The sequence below is a fragment of the Embiotoca jacksoni genome, unplaced genomic scaffold (assembly GCF_022577435.1).
Source record: "Embiotoca jacksoni isolate LCO1_2020_lvr unplaced genomic scaffold, fEmbJac1.0.p SCAF_4, whole genome shotgun sequence".
In the NCBI taxonomy this organism is placed as follows: Eukaryota; Metazoa; Chordata; class Actinopteri; family Embiotocidae; genus Embiotoca; species Embiotoca jacksoni.
Window position 1 is genome coordinate 16,735,171 of NW_027185392.1, and position 19,710 is coordinate 16,754,880.

Genomic DNA, 19,710 nt, shown 5'->3' on the forward strand with positions numbered 1-19,710 from the left:
TTGAAGTACGCCCTTTTGCCACCACACTCTCCTGCCCCCAGTCCAATTTGGGCTCACAACGTTTCGAGCGGTTTTCTTCCTGGAAGGCCCTAGTGCGAGCTATAGCGTTATTGAAGCGTTTCGCTCATCACTGGAAACTAGGTGCCAAACACAAAAGTCAAGTGCAAAACCAACAATCAAACCCACTCACAGCGGAGGAGCTGGTCGTAGCACAAAATCACATTGTAAGTTGCGTTCAAAGAGAGAATTACTGTGAGGAGTTTACTAACTTGACCACCGGTAAGGCGATCCCTAAAAGCAGCCCTCTGAAAGGACTAAGCCCGTGGGTTGATGAAAATGACCTACTAAGGGTTGGAGGCAGGCTGAAGCATGCCATGAACGATGTAACTGAGAAGTTCCCTCAAATCATTCCTAGACGTAGCCATGTAGCAACACTACTTGTGAGACATTTCCATGAAAGAGTGAAGCACCAAGGCCGTGTGCTCACAGAGGGTGCTGTTCGCACAGCGGGATTCTGGGTCATAGGAGCCAAGAGGTCTATCAACAACATGATCCTCAAGTGTGTCCTGTGTAACAAACTCCGAGGGAGAACTGTTGAACAGAAGATGGCGGATCTTCCCTTCGACCGCCTGAGCATGGAACCACCTTTCACCCATGTGGGGCTTGATGTGTTTGGCCCATGGACTGTCACCACAAGGAGAATGCGCGGAGGCCAGGCCAACAGCAAAAGGTGGGCAGTATTGTTCACCTGCATGAGCACCCGTGCAGTGCACATAGAACTCATTGAGTCAATGGATGCATCTTGTTTCATCAACGCCTTACGGCGATTCTTTGCTTTGCGGGGCCCAGTTAAACAGATCCGTTCGGACTGTGGAACCAATTTTAAGGGCGCTTGCAGAGAGTTAGGCCTGCTCATTAATGGAACCAGTGAGCCTTTAGTTAGGAAGTACTTGGGAGAGGAAGGCTGCATGTGGACATTCAACCCCCCACACTCTTCCCACATGGGGGGTGTGTGGGAACGCATGATCGGAATGTCCTGCCGTATTCTAGATTCGATGCTCCAGGAAAGCAATGCCCCACACCTCACCCATGAAGTACTGTCCACGTTGATGGCTGAAGTGACAGCAATTATCAATGCAAGGCCCTTGGCACCAATCTCATCAGATCCTGAGTCACCGTTTCTACTGACACCATCCTTCTTGCTAACTCAGAAAGTCTGCACTCCTGTTCCTCCTGTGGGGACTTTTAGTAGCAAAGACCTCTACCATCGACAATGGAGACAGGTCCAGCACCTTGCAGACTGTTTTTGGAACAGGTGGAGAAAGGAATATCTTCCTACTCTTCAAAAACGAAACAAATGGCTGGAAGACAAACCCAACCTCCAAGTAGGCGATCTAGTCCTGCTTAAAGACAGCCAAGCAAAACGAAATGAATGGCCACTGGCACTGGTGTCGAAGACATTCCCCAGTCAAGATGGCAAAGTGAGGAAAGTTGAACTGAAAGTGACAAGATCTGGTTCAGCAAAGACTTTCCTAAGGCCTGTTTCTGAGACAGTCTTACTGATGAGCGTCAAAGCCTGTTAAAATATATATATATGTGTATATGTCTACAAGTTCAGTGACTTATACTCTCAACTGTTCTGAAATTGAAATAGTGGAATTTATCAATCCCAAGCCGGGAGTGTTCTGTCTATTGGGTTGATGTTTAGATTATTTTAATTTATCCCCCTGGTGGTTGCATGTGTTATTGCAGTTAGTTTAGCAGTAGAAGTCTTCTCTTCATTCATTGGCCAATAGGGTCACATGACGTGGCCAGAGCAATGATTCCAGCGCACAGCAGAGGTGAGGGATGACATGTGGGCAGCTAATCCTCTGCCTTTCTTACGTTGAGTGCCTTGAGAAGCAATGCTTGTGAGTACCAAAATATCAGGTGTGCTGAATTGTACTGCTTATTGAATGTTTACATAGAACTTTAACATAAAGAGAGACGTTTTTATGGAGCTAGTATTTTTTAGCATCTAAATTAAGGTAAAGCATTGTGATGACTCAGCAAAAATGTTAATTATCAAGCCATGCCTTGTTTGTTGAAAAGGAAGGTAATTTAGCACAGTGTTTTATTCTGTGTGGTACATCAGAAAAGATATGTAATTTTATTTTGACATACATACTGATTGAGTGATTTATTTTGTCCTTATTTCAGTTTTACAAAAAAGATTGTTGTACACGAGAAGAGGAAAACAAACAGTAAACGTTCATTCAACTTTACTTCTTCGTCTGACTCTCTATGCAACAGTATGTTCGCTATCTGTCGAAGTGTGGTCTGACACCTACTCTGAGGACAGAATAGATGAACTTCTTAGATTTTGTAGCCATTTTGCCAGAATTCATTCCCAAATTATGACAACATTTCCCATAAAGTCTAATAGGATAAAATAATGATATTCTATATCAGAAAGGTCAAAGGTCAACTTCGCTGTGGCATTATGATGTTCTTCAAAAATTCCTTTCGGGCCATTATTCAGCACCATAACTCAGGAACAGAAGGAGAGCCTGTGACCACATTTCACATTTGATCGGGTACTGACTTGGTGACAATAATCTTGGGCCTAAACCTTGATGATTGTACAGGTCTATCTCCTGTGCTGTCAGGCTGACGATGTGTGTGAAGCATCCATACCTGACGAATTGTTTACGATCACATCTACAACCTCGTAGCTCAGAATCTGCTTAATTGGCTAAATTCCCTTCAAAGTTTTCAGTACATATATTTTCTGAGTCTGGACAGATATGGATATAAACAGTAACTTGACTGATTGGTGGAGGCAGACAACTGTGAGGCAGTAATTCTTGTCAATCATGTTTGGTCTCTGACCAGTGAGCCGCTTGGCAGGTTGCATTTTAAGGCAGTCTTCACAAGCATTTCTAAAATATAATGATTAAAGACAAAGCCAACACACTTTTTGCACAAAATGTATTTTAATGGGTGTTTGCAAGATTTAATGAGGAGGGTCTGCTCCCACATATGTTGATGGTATTTCACAATGTGAGTTCAGGATGTAGTACAACACTGCCGACAAACATTATACAGAGAAGGTATTCATGATAATTTCTTGTTTATTTGTATTTGTGATTTCATTTTCATACATTTTACAATGTATTCTCTATATGTGAACACAACAAGAACAAAATATATATATATGTAAACATAAATGTTGTTATGGAAAAAAAAACCCTATTGTAATTCATTTTTCTGCAAAATTCTTGTTTATGATTAATAAAGGTAAACGCACACAAGTGATTTTAAATATTCTGATAAGACCTCCTTTCTGCCCTCTGTGGGCGCATTACAGACCGTTTGATTGACATCGTTCGTGTGCTTGTTTTTATCTCTGTTGCACCTGTTGAGCAGGTCAAATAATACCTCATTATTCTTATTATGAAACTGATCTCTAATTCCAGTGTCTTACTCCATAACTGTATGACAATTAGGGGAATTCACTTGAGCTTCAGCTTTCCTTAGCATGACTGCGAACAACTAGCCGCTGGTTAGCTGGCAGCGAGTGGAAACTCTAGCAGGTCAGACTAAGAAATAGTTCAGCACACATGCTACGTCTACATAATATTGTCACAATGTGAAGAACAGGAAAACCTTCCAACCCAGAAAGCGTTTACATTTCACACCTAATGAACAGACTTAATTAGCTACTTCATTGTGTTACTTCTTTGGAGCTGTTTTTTCTTAAGAAAATGCACATATTAAAACGAACAATATCACTCCCTGAAAAATAAGCTAGATTGACTGTATTCATGTTGATATTAGGTTTTATTTAGCTCTAACTACCAGTACTGGGGATGCAGCACAGAGGATAGCACTGTTGCCTCACAGCAAGAAGCTTATTGGTTTTAACCTGCAGGTCGTCTGGGGCCTTTCTGTGTTTTTATATTCTCTGTGTTTCAGTTTCCTTCCACCGTCAAAGAATGCCTGTTTGGTGGACTAGTGATTCTAAATTGGGCGTAGATGTGAATATTAATATGAATAATTTTCTCTTTCTGTCTTTCTGTGTTGGCCCTGTAATGGACTGGTGACCTGTCCTGGATCAGCATAAAGCGGGTATACATAATGGATGGATGCCAGGTTTTCAGTAGACATTTCTGTAGTTTAAATCACCAAGTGGGAGATGGCTTATTATGTCTTTCCTTATACATCTAATTGCAAATTACAACTCTGAGGCTAGTGCAAATTGTTTTTCCTCTTGAATGCTCATAATTTCAGTCTGAACCATATGGCAACACAACACCATGTCAATAATTAATCCTCTCAATTTTAATGAGAAGGTTTTTGTTTGACATAATATTAGAGCGCTAATGGCAGATTGTTACATTTAGTCAGAGCCAAACTAGTTGCTTCCCCCTGTTTCCATTCTTTGTGTTAAGATAAGCCAACCTAATTTAGTGTACAGATATGAGCGTCTCATCAATCTTTTGATATAACCTTTGGCAATAAAGCAAATAAACATGTTCAATAATGTTCGACTTGACGTAATTAAACCTGGGGAGAGTGGTTGGTATCGAAAACCAGTGAAGGTTGTACATAAAGGATGTAGTGTAGTGCAGTAGGGTTCATTGGTTCAGGTAGGTGAATTTTGCATGTGAATGCAGAAAAGTTTGACCTTGGCATTTAGATATTAGTAATATATCAGATATGAACAACAGCCAATAGCGGAGATCCAGCAAGGCACAGATAATAAAGTTAATCAGCAACAGACTGGTGGGTTCAGTCGGCAGATAACAAAAGCATTCACAACTATACCGGCTCAGGACTGATACACAGACACATATCAGCCCTTCATCTCAGCACTCCCGCCGTACCTTCTAGACGAGCTTATTCCATTGTCCAGTGTGTCAGTCTGTGGGTGAACCGTCATGAAGAGGTCGTTGCTGCTGGCCTTCTGTCTGTGCGTGTTTGTCGCCGCTGACACACAGTCCGACCGGCAGGGAGATGGATCGTTCCCCGAGGAGGATGGAGTTTTACAACTGAAAAAGGGAAATTTCAACAGGGCACTGAGAAAACACAAGCAGCTGCTGGTGCACTTCTGTAAGTCACACTCAAAGAGACATATGGCACAAAAAATGATACCATTAGAGTGACATTGTGGTTTGTAATTTTGACTGCCTCATAGCCAAATAACCACCTCTAATAGCAGCTTATTCATCAAATCACTGTTTGTCTTTCAGATTCTCCTCTGTTTGCAGAGGGCCTTCGTGTGTCTGCAGCGTTCGAAGGCGCTGCCGGAGAGCTTCAGGGGTCAGAGGTCAAACTGGCAGTAGTGGATGTGACAAAAGAGAAGGACCTGGTTAAAGAGCTCAATGTGATGAGCCCACCTACAATTAGACTCTACCTCGCTGGAGATAAACATAACCCTGTACCCTGCCCTGGTGTGTGCAAATTTATATCCTGTACAGATTATTAACTACGCTTTACGGAGGTTTCATTTACCACTTTATTAAGAACGATAACCCTCTAGCATCCTGGTTCCAGGCAAAGTTTTTTTGTGCCACAGAACTGATGATACTATGGTAAAAGTTTTGCAAGTTATAGGCACAAAAACAATTTAGTTTGGAAAGCATCATGGTTTAGATTAAAACAAGTACCCTGTTATGGCTTTAGTACCATTGTCGTCATGGTTACACTAATAAGCCTACAGTTAAAGTTATTGAACGACTGCTGTTAAAAAAAACAAAGGTGGCCATTGGTTTAAAACTGGAAACAAACAGCGGACTCCCATCCTGAAATTCAATGTTTTGTCTCTAACATCTCTTCAATTTCTCCATTGCTCCTGTCATATTTACCTCGGCCAAAAGAGGGCTTTTTTTTTCCTGATTGTGAACATGTCATTTTGCTGACATTACTGATTCTTGACTGTATGTGACTAATGGCCCCAGAGCATGTTAAGCAATAACTACAAGTTTTAAGCTGCTCGTACAAACAACCTATATGGTCATTTTTTAGGAAAGAGTTTTCCTGGAGAACAACTAGGCTAATCGCTATTTAAAAATAGTGGCAAAAGATGTTACATACACTCTTTAGTTTGTCTTTAGCAGACAATATAAAACAGTAAAAAAAAAAAGTTGGTCGACAGTTGGATCTTTGTGCAATAACTCTACAAATAATAGAAAACCCTCAGGATGGAAGCACGATAGTAAAAGTCATTAGCCTACCGTGGTTTATTGAATTTCTTAGCTAGCTTCTCATAGCCACTTCTAGTTGCTAGGACATCGAACAATTGTCAATATATTTTCTTGAATATTTTATTTGTCTTACTGAGATCATTGAAGTTATTGACATTGATGTGTGAAAATTCATGTTTTCTGGCGGCAGTGACATTTTTTTCTGTTCATTTCTGAAATTCCCAGGTTCATTAAGATCATCCAGCGTGTTGAATCTGATTTGTTTGGGGTAAAATATTGAAGATAAATTTATTTGTTTTCCTGGATTGTGATGAAGTTCCTCAGAGCTCGGCTTCTATCCTGACCTGGCTGAAAAGGAGGGTGGGGTCACCTGGTGACCTCATCACTGATCTGACCCAATCAGAGGCCTCAGAGGAGCTGACAGTGGTTGGATACTTTAAGGTGAAAACCAGCTGTTTGATTTTCCTTTTCACTGAAGTTATAGTATTTTTTTTTAACTTTAACAATTCACACGGGTTTGTGTTTGTGAGTTTAGGAGCTGAACCACGATGACGTTCAGGTGTTCTACGCTGCAGCGATCAACCTTCCTGACGTTAACTTCGCTGTGACGCAGAACCATGAAGTCATCAGCAAATATGGTTTCACACATGATGTTGTTCTGCTGCTCAGAAAGGTACTTAACATGCAACTCACACAAACACAAATTTACTGGGGTGTAAAGTAACAGAACAAATCAAATAAAACAATTTAAAAAGAGATTTATTACATTTTCATAAGAAAAAAATAATAATATCAACTTGCAGTATTTATATGAGTTAGATATGACATTGCTAGTTAGAGAGTCATTTGGAGACCAAACATTTTTAAAATGATTTGATACACTGACATTTGTGCAGGAATGTGTCTTTTTAAAATCTGTCATGAAAATGAAATTGGTTTAAGGAAGACGTTTAAAGAAAAAGTTTTAAAACATGACCACTTGTTTTGTTTGGTTGTCCTTTTATTTAGCAAAAAATACATCACAATACATCTAATATTTTAATAAAGCAAAAAGTACCTTTAAATTTGGGCTTTGAGTCATGACATCATCACACATTTTCAAGAAAATGTTCAAAGCAGGCTGGTGTTTACTGTGTCTTACCTGTGTGTTGGTGTGTCTCCATGTGTGTGCTGCAGTCTAAGCTCATCCAGGCTTTCAAAATGATGCCTCAGACATCTAAAGAGGAGCTGATCGTCTTTATCACGGTCTACCAGATGGACCCAGTCACCGAGTACACCGGACAGGTACAGTGTTGTGTGCTCTGACAGCTTGAAGAAGTTTGCAGTTCAAACTCACAGGGATTGCACTCCAGCCTCCAAACTTTTATTAATCTTTTTTTGACACGGCCAGAAAGGTGATACCTTTACTTTGAATGTATTACATAGATACAGAGGGTGGGCGTGTTTATTTTTTCCACCTCAATACCATGCATGCCATCATAATAAACATGTGGTTATGTCATGGAATGGTTAAAAAAAAAAACAGATTTTTGCTTTGAAGTAGGGAAACAAACAGCATGTGAAAGTCAAATGATTTGTTGTCCCATTCATCCACCTCAACCTCCTCCCTAAACAGCAGAATCTGCGGGTCTTTAAGGATATCACTTCCTGCTTTGCTCCTGTCATAATTTGTGTGGCCTCTAGAGGGCTTTTGTCCTTTAAATGTGAACACGGTTTGTGACATTTGACTTGCATTTGCACCTGCTAACACCACATTTCATCATCTAACATCATCTCTTACAGACAGCCAATCAGATCTTAACCTCGCCTGTATTAAACCACGCCCTCCTGTTTGTCAACAAAAGTTCAGTGGACTTTAAAGACATTTTCTCTGCCTTCAACGGTGCTGCGGAGACATTCAGGCTGAAGGTAAACAACATACACATGTTTGTACTTTTAACTTGGTGAGGCCTGACCTCTACCCTTAACCTAAATCTAATTATAACGTAAGCCAGATCATTTCAGCTTGGTCACATAACAGCAAGGACACATATAAACACAAAAGACAGTGAAAACAACATGTTACACAATCCCAGGGTACATGAAATAATGAATGAAATAGATACATTTAGATGACATTCAATATATTTTAACCCTCATTTAAAACATAGATGATGGAAAAAGAGTTTACAACATTTACTGTTTTAACTAAAAAAGTATAATGAATGAGAATTTAAAGCGATTACATATGATCTTTAATAGTCTTTAGCATCAGTGGTGAGCTCTGCAGCAGAGAAGTGATCACGGCCTGAGAGCAGTTTGAGCCTGATTTCAAACATTTCTGTCGAACAGATGAAACGGGCTGTTTCTTTGGATATTCTCCTGACTGTTTCTCATCGTTCTTTTTAGTGTGATCTTACAGTTTGCATTTAGAAATCAAGACTGAGCCATCAAGCAGCCCTTTGATGGTCTGTTCAAAAATGACGACCGGACAAAATGTCCTCATTTTCCACAAATGTCCCGACTCCCATGATCTGAATCTCAGACTGGTTTCAAATAGTATTACTACAGTGCAGCTTGATCTTGTGGCAAGCTGTTGGAGTGCTTGAGGTTTGTGTTTGTTCTTGTGTCTGTATTCAGGTTTTGTTTGTGTTGGTGAACGTGAATGAGCCTCGTAATGGAAGAATCATGGAGTACTTCCAGGTTCGGGACTTTGAGGCGCCTCTCATTCGACTGGTCAACCTGACAGATCATGTGACCTACCACCTGCCCTCTGACATCCTGAATGAAGAGACCATAAAAACGTTCTGCCAGTCCTACCTGGAAGGCAAGGCTAAGGTAACTCACACTCTGCTGATACATGACAGAAGCTGGGGAGGCAGGATGTCCTGATGTGTTCGATGTGCTTGTAACAGCCTAAGATGCAGAGTGAGCCGATACCTGAAGGATGGGACCAAAAGCCTGTGAAGGAGCTGGTGGGAATGACTATGGAGCAAGAAGCTTTTCACCCCAACAAGACCGTTTTTGTCCTGTTCTGTATGTAAACACAGTTCATTTTAATGCTAAAAACATGAATTTGATCCCCTTCAAATGAGAGTTTTTGTGTCTTTCAGCCTGTTGTTTTAGTTTCAACATTCATTGGTCCTGCAGGAAAATGTCCTCTGTGGAAAATCTCAAGTGCACAGTGTGCAAAAAAAAGGAAGTTGATGGAGAACAAAACTAGCGCTAAAAGGAGTTTGAATATTGGATTTCATTTGCCTTGGTCGCCAGAAAAAGATTAGTGAAAATTTCAGTTACGACTGAATGTCTAAACAAGCATCTGTTTTCTTACATGTCAACGATAACAATTTCAGAGCAATAATGTCTCTATAGTGTGTTTTTAACTTCTGATGCCCTCCGATTACCAAGCAAAACAATTAGCCATTGAAATACATGTCATGGTTAAAATGCAATATTTTAGTGGAATCATCAAAAAAAATTGTCATTGATTTGACAACAGATTCAATCTTCCAGTGTTGTTCAATCACTCTCATATTTATGGTCTACTTCTGTTACTTTGTGGTTAGAGCCCTCCTTGCTCAACCTCTTCTTGCAGCCTGTGGGAGCTGATTTTATATTTCTCTATTTAATGCTTAACAACGTCTGTTTGTAAAAAACATTAACTGATTATAAAACCGTAGCACTTATAGACTTCTAATTTCATTTATTTGTAGTTTATAAGCTGCCAGTGATTTTGTATTTGTGTGATACAGACCTCAGTTATTGAGCATCTTGTTTGGTAAACAAGTTGTAGAGGCCGTCATCTATGTAATGCTGTAGTATATAGTTCACTTTTAATTGCTGCCTGTGCAACATCTAAAACATGTATATACTGTTTTTATGTGTGTATCCCAGATCTGCCCTACAGTCAAGAGTCCCGCGCTCTGTTTCCACTATGGGAGGAACTAGCAGCGGCCTTCAAGAAGCGGGAGAATGTGGTCATCGCTCGTATCGATGCCTCAGCCAACGATATCAACTTGTCGACGCAGGGAGCGTACCCATCACTCTGCCTGTTTCCTGCTCTATATGCTGAAAGGGTATGAATCTTCGACGAAGCGATAAACTTTGGGGGTGTTTAGTCCACTTTTTCAACCTGCTATCACGCCAAAGTGTGTAATACACCCACCAGTCTGCTAGAGGACAGCGTGTCACTGTCGTGACTTTACCTCACCTAGGCTTTAAAAATCATGTGGTTTTGTTTGTAAACCACATGAAAAACTATGTGGTTAGGTTTAGGGAAAAACATCCATGTGGTTCGGGTTAGGAAAACAAAACTACTTTGTTAGCCTTAGGAAAAGATTTCTTAAAAAAAAAAAATCCTCGTGGCTTTGTCAGGGAGTCAAATTCTGCATTTTTGTACTTAATCAAATGACCTCCGTCACATGAGGCAAGATGAAGCCAACTGTCACACTGATACATTGTCCTCTAGTGGACCGGTGGGTTTATTACAGGCTGTGGTGTGATAGTGGGCTGGCTATTTTTTAATCTTTTATAGTCACTGTAATGTTTATATCTCCTTTTTATGTAAAATAACTTGTCTGTGTTAACAACTAGTTTGGGGGTTTTAAACTATTCTCTGGAAAAAATATTGCTGTATCAAGGAATCTTATTACGTGGATATGAACTCACGAGTTATGTTATCATCAAAAAACAGATAAAAAAGGAGTTATCTCAGTTCACCAAGAAGGAACCAAGACATGTTAGAGTGAGGTGATTATGCTGTGATCTGTGTTTCTTTCAGATGGTGGTTTACACTGGAAAAAGGAAGTTGAATGATTTGGTTAAGTTTGTAGATAAAGAGATGGCGAAAGCCAAAAAAGATAGAGTTCAGGTAAATCATCTTCCTCATCCTTCTGCTACCAGTTTGTTTGACTGAGTGCATTTTTTTGAGAGTTGCCTTTTGTTCTCTGTTAAAAATAAACTTCTTTTCTTTTGTGTCTCCAGGAAGATGAAAGCAGGAGGAAGTACATCGAGGCATTAAAAGCTGAAGAAGAAAAAAAATCCAACAAAACCAAAGATGAGCTTTAATACAAGCGCAAAGACAGTACCACGTGTGTGTCATTGTGTGTGCCATACCTCTTAGTGTGTACTTTCTAAACATGGATCTGATTTTATTTCCTCAACTGAGCTGTCATAGACTTTCTAGTCAATCCAATTAAATAAAGGCTTCAGTTAAAAACATTGAAGACTGCATTTTTTTTTAACCTCAGTGATCTTCTGTCATTGTCATGTTGACTAGGTTTTCTTAGACTAGTGTAAGGTCCAATAAGTTTGTAGAAAACTACAACTAAAACAGAGGATTGAATAATTAATCATACACAGAACTGTACAAAAGGTTTTAGGCATTTTAAATGGCTCACCAAAACATTTGTCATCAGCTGTTTTATATTTTCTGCATGAATGTGTCAAATTTTAGATTTCATTCAAATAATAAAGTGTTCAGACAAAACAACATAATAAGTAGGTTGAATAGGGGGGGAAAAGGAGTGAAGAAGATATAAAACTGAGGGATAGCCAGACTAAAGAGAGGACTGAGCATCAGAAAGGTCTGTCACAGGTAGAAATTCACAACAGACGGGTGTTTCCATATGTGCTGTCTCAGCTCTTTTGCAGAGACACAAAGAAAGGAGTACCACTGAGGTTACTGAGCGAAGGAAGGACCCATAAAACTGACTCACAATTGCAACTGTCCAGCAGTTCCATTAAACCTAGCAAAAACTAGTGGGACCCTAGTACACCCATACAGTCCAAAGAAGTCTGGTGAAGACAATGAGCCTTTCCTTCAATGTGAAAATAAAGCTGAGTATGAAAACACAAGAATTTGGGTGCAGAAATATGACATCAGATGCTGTGGACTGATGAGTCAATACTCAAACTATTTGGCTTTAACAGACAGCAGTTTGTTCAGAGCAGGAGAGCACTAAAGGAATAAGTGTCTGCGGGCAAAACAAAAGCATGGTGAAGGTTTCTTGTAGGTTTGGGGCTGCACTTTTGCAAATTGAGTCAGACTTAGTGGCTAAATGCAGACAAGTACAGGCAGATTCATATCAGTACCGTCAGGAGTGATTCTGATCGGTCCCAAATGCATTCTGCTGCACAACAATGATCCCAATCACACAGCATAAGTAAGGAAATCACTATTTCCCCAGCATCATTAATTACACCTGTCAGTATTTTGAAACAGCGAGTATTAACAACATGGTGAAGATTGGGGGCCAAACAGCAACCCTGAGTGTGACCCTGCTGCTGTGTCATTACTAAAATATTTTTACATATGCAAAAAAAACCATCCTTCAATCACTTTTTTTTTGTTTATTATATTCTTAATCATAATTTTAAAATCTTAAAATCTGTGATTTGAACAACAAAATCTTCTAACAAGATAGATCATGTTGGTACCATCATGACATGGTTGCAATGAGAGTAGACAGCCAATAAATTGTCAGTTTGCAGAAATATTGCCCAATCATGAATCAATAGGAAAATTAGGGCAGCCTACATCTTTTCTTTTAGGGATAAAAATCTAAAGTCTAACAAATAAAAAAAAAAGGAAAATGGATTGAACAGAAAGCATTCTGTTAATTTACGGTTTTAAATCCATGGTGAGTGTTGTTTTTGCTGCAACCTGTGATCTGCTCTTAGTGACGCGGTGTGACTTCACACGGAGGCTGGAGGAGGACGCCGCCGCTCCGCGCAGCTCTCCGACCGACTCGTCTCGTTCTCTCAGCGGGCGTCAGGCAGCAGAAACCCGGAGGGATGGAGCCAGCGGGCGCGTACGGCGCCGGGAAGGCCGGGAGCTTCACCTTCGATCCGGTCGCCTTCTTCACGCATCCCCGCACCATCCTCAGACTGATGTCGTGGGTAAGGCTCCCCTGCAATGTGCGGGTCTCCATCAATGGACGGGCCTATCTGCGGCTCCCCACTCTTGTCTCTCTCCCATTCACATCTGTGTCTGTCTGCCGCGCGCTTTTATCCTCACGAGTCCGCTTTTTAAATCATATTTTTTCTCTAACCCGGAGTATTTGAGTTACAGCTCAGCTTTCCGGACTGACAGCTCGATGTAATAAACAGAAATCATTTCCGCCTCTGGCACATCTGGAGCCTCTTTGTGTCTAGATTGAGCTAATGTGAACGCTTTGGGCTTATTTCCTGCCAAGCAGAATGTAACACCTCTCTGTTTTCTCTGTGCTGAGCAGCTGTGAGTCACCATACAGTGTGGACCGAAAGCAAAAACAAATCAAAGGAAAGTAAAAGAAGCAAAGCAAGTTAACAGAAGCAAACTAGTCCTTCTTCTGTGTGTTTGTGTGTCTCTCACAATTCAGTTCAACACAGTTTGTCACAGCAGTTTGCCAATGTTGCTTTAAAAAAGGATTCAACCGTAAAAATAACTTAGATTACAGTAAATAAAACGTAAATAAATCAACTTAATTTAAGTCAAAACAAAGCACCGTCATAAGAAAACACAATATAGCACACAGGTCTGTCAGTAAATGACCTTACAGTGAAGTGCTGTAGTGGGCTCAGGATTAGTTTCATGGATTAAGATTTCCTGTATCCAAAACTGATGTTGTCAAATTGGTTGTTTTGCCAATAAAACCAAAATATGATCAGTTTATTAGCAGATAAGACAGAAAAAAGCAGCAAATACTCAAAACTGAGAAGCAAGAACAAGGAAATATGGAACATTTTTACTTGAATACTGAGGCCTCAATCAGTTGGCTGATCATTTCCGGTCTAATAGAGGTGTCTAAAGAAGTTAACTGTGTTTTGTTGCCAGAGACAGTTGCAGTAAGTGCTCCAAATTTGTAGCAGTTATAGATATTATTTTGTTTTTATCTGCTTTGACATGTTGTGAACTGAGATCACAGACATCTACCAAATGCAGCTTGCTTAAATGGCTGAAGCTTAAGTAGCAGTAAAAGTAAGGATTGGCATTTTTCACGAGTAAAATATGACCTAAATAAGTATTTAGTATAGTTGGTGATATATTTAATGACAGCTCCTGCATTTTTTACTTAAAATCTAGTTTAATATTTAGTTACAGTCCTTAAATCAATTTGCTCTTTATTAAATTACATTGACAGCTCGGTGGGTAGGGGAGATCTAAATTGAGGCCACAGCCCATATATTTGGGTCAGTTGGGCTCTGATAGAGGCAATTTTGTTTGTGGTCTTGAAATAAAATCTACCAAGGTTAAATTATTATACTCTTTAAAAAACATAACCTTAGTGAATCTACTTATGGAAAGATGTCCACATCCACCACTGAGAATAAACTGAAGAGCAGTGTTTCTTTCCACATAACTTTTCTGGTTACTTGAAATATTTTTCAGACCTCGGTGTGGAGATCTTTGTGTTTCCTACCTTACATGTCTCTCACATCTGTCTGACGGTGAGGTCACAGTTGGTTTTGGAAAGACACACTGCTCTTTAGTTTTTCTCAGTGGTGGAAATATAAGAATCTCTTCAAATAAATCTGAGTGTCAGCATGGCTTGGTAGCTTTAAGAGCAAGTGGGAAGATATTGAATCAAGATTACCTTAAAAAAAAAAAAAAAAAAAAAAAAAAAAAAATGTTCTTAGTTTTCACTTAATCAAACTGGATGAAATTTTAACTGGAATAGATGAGTAAAACTTTGCTATCAGCATATCCAAATACGTCTCACCTGAGGTAACTGGTCAAATTAAATGTAAATGTTGTATTATTTTTGTTTGTGATTCGGGTGAACTAACCCTTTAAAAATATTACATAAGTATTGGGAAGAAGCTTTAAAATTTGCCTCACCTCTCATCCACACTCACTGAAATAGGAGCAGTCGGCACTGGCATGTCTGAGGAATGACAGGCATTCGTGCGACAGTGTGACTTCGTTCTCTTCTGCATGTCAGATCGTCATACTGAGGGCGTGTGTCTCCCTGCAGGTTTTCTCCATGGTGGTGTTCAGCTGCATCGTGAACGAGGGCTACATCAACATTGGCAGCGAGCGTTTGCTCTGCGTCTTCAACAACAACGCTGATGCCTGTAACTATGGTGTGACTGTGGGCGTGGCCTGTTTCCTTGGCAGCATCTGTTTCCTGATCCTGGACATTTACTTTCCTTCCATGAGCAACGTGCGGGACAGAAGACGGGCTGTCCTGCTGGACCTCGTCTTCTCCGGTACACACGTCACGGCCTCATGGCCAGCTGCTGACAAAAATACATTAACAAAGAAAAAACGTGAATATTAGAAGCAAATGGAAAACCTTTTAGCTATAGCGTATTAAAATACATCCTAACTGGGACAGATTCAAAATAGAATAAATAAAATCTACTAAAATACAAGAAATTTAGATAAGGTAACTTGAAAAGAATTGTTTGTCATTTTTTGGGAAATACCCATGTGAGCTTTCTTGCCAAGAGTTTTATGACAATAGCGATACAAAGCTACATCCAGCAGTTCATTAGCTTATCTTAGCTTAGCATAAAGACTCAAAACATTGGGAAACTGTTAGCCTGACTCTATCCAAAGGTATTAAAAGCCCCTCACCAGCACAATTAAAGGTCACAAACTAACACATCATGGTTTTATGATGTATTCTGGGCAGGACTAGTTGTTCAGCAGCTGCAGTAACTTCCTGGGGTCTCTGGTGAGCAAAGGTTTTACATTTATTAGACATCTCTATTTCACATTTAAAGATGACAACATCGATCTTGTTTGGTTCTTAAATGGACCAGTAACACACAAATAAAAGGAAAACAAAATCTAATAGCAGTAACAGTACAAAGGAGCATCAGAAAATCCATGTAGGTTCATAGAACTGAGATGGATAATTGGGGGCATAAAGACTAAAGTTTCTTAAAAATGAAAAATATGAATGACTAACCGTGGAAAAGATCTAAAAGTCCTGTTTCCCTCCTTCAGGCCTGGCCAGTTTCCTGTGGTTTGTTGGCTTCTGTTTTCTAGCCAATCAGTGGCAGGCGACGTCTCCAGACGAGCTGCCATTGGCTCAGGGCTCCGACGCCGCCAGAGCCACCATCGCCTTCTGCTTCTTCTCCATCCTCACCTGGGTCTGTATGTTTATACATGTTTATTGACACCGTCCTCTGCCTTTTTCACATCTGTGAGCCTGTCTTCATCATCCTCCTCATCTTCATCGTTATCATCATCATCATGTGTTTGACCAGTTGTGCGTTCACGTGTGTGTTTTCAGGGTTATCAATGTCTGCTGGCCATGAACACATTGAAGAGCGTTTGCTTCATGGAGGTCAAACAGAGGCTGCTGCCCGGGACCCCACCACCCCCCACCCCCCTCCCACCCCCCACCCTCTCTCTAGCCTAATACTGTCACACACTCTCACACACTGCTCCGGTCAAGATGCTGCTGGTTGTACTGAGTAGCTTATAGATGTGAATGTGTGTTTAACCGTGTGTGTGTGTGTGTGTGTGTGTGTGTGTGTGTGTGTGTGTGTGTGTGTGTGTGTGTGTGTGTGTGTGTGTGTGTGTGTGTGTGTGTGAACAAAACTTTCTCGAAAGCATCGCAGTGATGCTCTCCAGATTAAGTTAGAGAGCTGCAGTGCCAGAAAACATTTCCAGTCCCACAGTCAACTGATTTATTATCCAATAGTGACTCAATGGAGCCTCTTAAAACTGACTTACCATCAAACCTACAGGAGCCATTCGTCTTCCAGAGTGTGTGAGGAGGGGTAATTGTGTAAGGAATGTCTGCTATAGAAGATCTTTTCACTTTTTTTAATCTGTCAAATCATTTTTTCCAATAGTTCAGTGCAGAATGACTTCATTGCTCCTCTGTAGAGGATTTATTGCACGTTACCGAGAATAAAATCAAAGGTTTCACAAGTCCTTTTCTGACTTTAGCTACTCTCTGCAGGGCTTTACCAGTTAAACATGACTGGAGAACATATTTATTTTATAATTTTTTTAAGTACTGCTCAGCCTCTGAAATTTTTTTTGTTTGGTCTGTGTTGGTTGGGTCTGATGTTTCAGGTACTGGTTAGAGTAGAGTCAAGTTTGAGTGACAAATCAATGAGCTTAGAGTCGCATTAGATACACAGCTACAATGTGGAAGGCATGTCCGATGCATTAATTACAATTTTTGTTGGAAACATTTTATCACATTTTCAACGTCATACTATAATATAAGGTTTTTATGACATTTAACACGACATACCATAGTATGACATTTTTATGACATTTAAGACGACATACTACAGTATGTCGGCTACATACCCATCGTCCCATGTCGTTTTGTTCAAAGCCACAAAAATCAGCTAAAATTACTGTTTTTATTATTGGAGTCTGGTGGCTTGCAGCAGAGCAACATTTCAGCTGTTTTTTTTTTTTTAGATCAAACAGAAAGGTCTAACATTGTAGGAATTATTTTCATATAATTTAGGTTCAAATGATATGAAAAGAATTCCTACAATCCACTATTAAAAGTGCTTGTTTTGCCGCTAACAGGTTTATTAGTAGCAAAACAAGCACTTTTAATAGTGGATTTTAGGCAGGCACTGGTTAGCTAACTGAGCTAAAAGTCTATAAAGTGTACATTGTACAGTGGTAGCAGTCAACTGAGATGTTGGTTATTATTGCCTCTTTCCCAAAGCAGATACCTGTTCAGGACTTACTGTCTGAAAAAAGACTCCTATGTTGGACTGCCGTCCTGCTTTCTCTGCTGTTTGGGTGATGTGACCGTTCTCCATCTGTTCCTCTCTGCTGACTGACCAACACCAACACACTTAGCTAAGGAGGGCAACCAAGTGTATAATTGGGAGGTGGGAGTCAAAGGATTAGGTTTTCCTTCACAATGGGAAATAAATTGAAAATAAACAGCAAACAACAAAAGACAGAAGCATTGACGGTGTTCATAAAAGGAGAATATATTTAACACATTTTCTACCGGGGCAAATAGGTATTTTCTCAGCATTGGGGGGGACACGACAGGTCTTAAAGAGTGAAGATTCAACTTTTTAGCTGAAGGCCTCAGCATTGTCACCCATCAACAACACCATCATCCCATTGAAACAAATGAGCTACTGTGTCTCTTAATGCAGTGCATTGTCATCTGAACAATCAATCAAACTGCATTATGGAAAATGAACAGTCCAATCTATTTGGAGTTTAACACATTAATATATCCTGACTTCTGCTTTTTCTTCCTCTTCTATCCGTTTTTTGTAACTGCAATTTAAAGCCAACTATGCATGTCTACAGGTTTGTTCAATCATGTTAAAGTGTGTCGGTGTGTGATTAACAGCCTCTGCTAATGTGTGTGTATGTGTGTATGTGTGTGTGTGTGTGTGTGTGTGTGTGTGTGTGTGTGTGTGTGTGTGTGTGTGTGCGCGTGTGTTACTAACAGACTGTGCTGACGCTGAGTGCACTGCGGCGCTTCTTGACTGGTGCCAACACAAACGTATTCACCTGGCAACACCTGGAGCCCGCCCCCAGCAACGCTCGAGCTACACCGTACCCCATCCCCAACGGTACAACCATAGTAACCACCAATTCCTATCAAGCCCCACCCTTCACTGAAACTCTGGACCCCAAGAAACTCACACAGCAGAGACCCATGGCTCCCGCCTTCTAGAGACAGACACTCAGAGAGAGAGGAAGAGGAGATGTGAGTTGAACGACACTGCACACGACGCAGTCATGGACAACTTGCTGCCTTACTGTTTAGCAGTTTTCCATCTTTTCCTGGGATTGGCAGAATTTTGGGTCATGTGATGTATGATCTATTTTTCACCACGGTAACTGCTGGCTCAGCTTAGTTAGTTGTAACTTCTCTATGTCAAGAATACTGTCTTCTGTTCATGCACACACACACACACACACACCGATATCGACGCACGCAAACACAGATATACTCACCTGGAAACAGATATTCTGTACATGCACACCTGGAAACACATGTACATACACCTGGAAGTTCACACTCTCACACCTCGACTGCATGTACGGTGAAGTGCAGATTAACATAGATGTACAGTAGATCAGTGATGATGCTCCTTTTGCCTTATTAAGGAATACAGTTGTGGAAATATGGAGGACAGTAAAGCTGTGTAGCTCCGTTTCTCTGTTTCTGTTTACTCTCTGTCAGTCTGATCAATCACAAGATGCACTTCAGCCATGTGGCCTCCCATTGGCTGACCAATGGATTTAAAGCAAATGCTTGAGGGACGCAGAACTTGCAGAAAATGCTACATTTTCTTGGCAGGGAAACAAAGGCAGGACCGCTTAATGCATTCTGGATGCTATAGTGTTTCAGTGTGAAATATTCATGTGATTAAATATTTTATTGTGATATGCTGAAGTGGTATACTGACTAATTAAAATAAAATCTATCCACCACCACCTCCATCAGAGCTGTGAGCCCGCCTTTGTTCACATTATCTTTAAATAATTACTTCTTTGCTTCTGGCAAAATGAGGAACACTTTTTAATGTAATTATGTATTGCGAACAAGATCCAAGGATCTGTTAGGCATATTAATCAACATCTGCTGGAAGA

At 40.3% G+C, this 19,710-nt stretch overlaps 2 protein-coding genes across 4 annotated transcripts; both read left to right on the plus strand.

Moving 5' to 3' along the window:
• Positions 1-1,593: 1,593 nt before the first annotated feature.
• On the plus strand, positions 1,594-11,380 carry LOC138209609 (protein disulfide-isomerase). The gene is made up of 12 exons (XM_069168297.1): positions 1,594-1,910; positions 4,101-5,094; positions 5,235-5,435; positions 6,505-6,629; positions 6,724-6,861; positions 7,365-7,472; positions 7,971-8,096; positions 8,808-9,005; positions 9,083-9,203; positions 10,062-10,243; positions 10,948-11,037; positions 11,151-11,380. Exons 2-12 carry the CDS (start codon positions 4,923-4,925, stop codon positions 11,232-11,234), a joined length of 1,545 nt encoding a protein of 514 aa, XP_069024398.1. The 5' UTR covers positions 1,594-1,910; positions 4,101-4,922; the 3' UTR covers positions 11,235-11,380.
• A 1,422-nt stretch (positions 11,381-12,802) lies between these two features.
• On the plus strand, positions 12,803-19,560 carry LOC138208607 (synaptogyrin-3-like). 3 transcript variants are annotated; one of them, XM_069166620.1, is made up of 4 exons: positions 12,803-13,067; positions 15,125-15,359; positions 16,105-16,250; positions 16,394-18,545. In XM_069166620.1, exons 1-4 carry the CDS (start codon positions 12,963-12,965, stop codon positions 16,520-16,522), a joined length of 615 nt encoding a protein of 204 aa, XP_069022721.1. In that variant the 5' UTR covers positions 12,803-12,962; the 3' UTR covers positions 16,523-18,545. The 3 variants fall into 3 exon arrangements, with proteins under 3 accessions (XP_069022721.1, XP_069022720.1, XP_069022719.1); XM_069166619.1 differs by lacking the exon at positions 16,394-18,545 and adding an exon at positions 18,560-19,560 and having other exon boundaries at positions 12,811-13,067; positions 16,105-16,254; XM_069166618.1 differs by lacking the exon at positions 16,394-18,545 and adding an exon at positions 18,560-19,560 and having other exon boundaries at positions 12,815-13,067.
• The last annotated feature ends 150 nt before the right edge of the window (positions 19,561-19,710 follow it).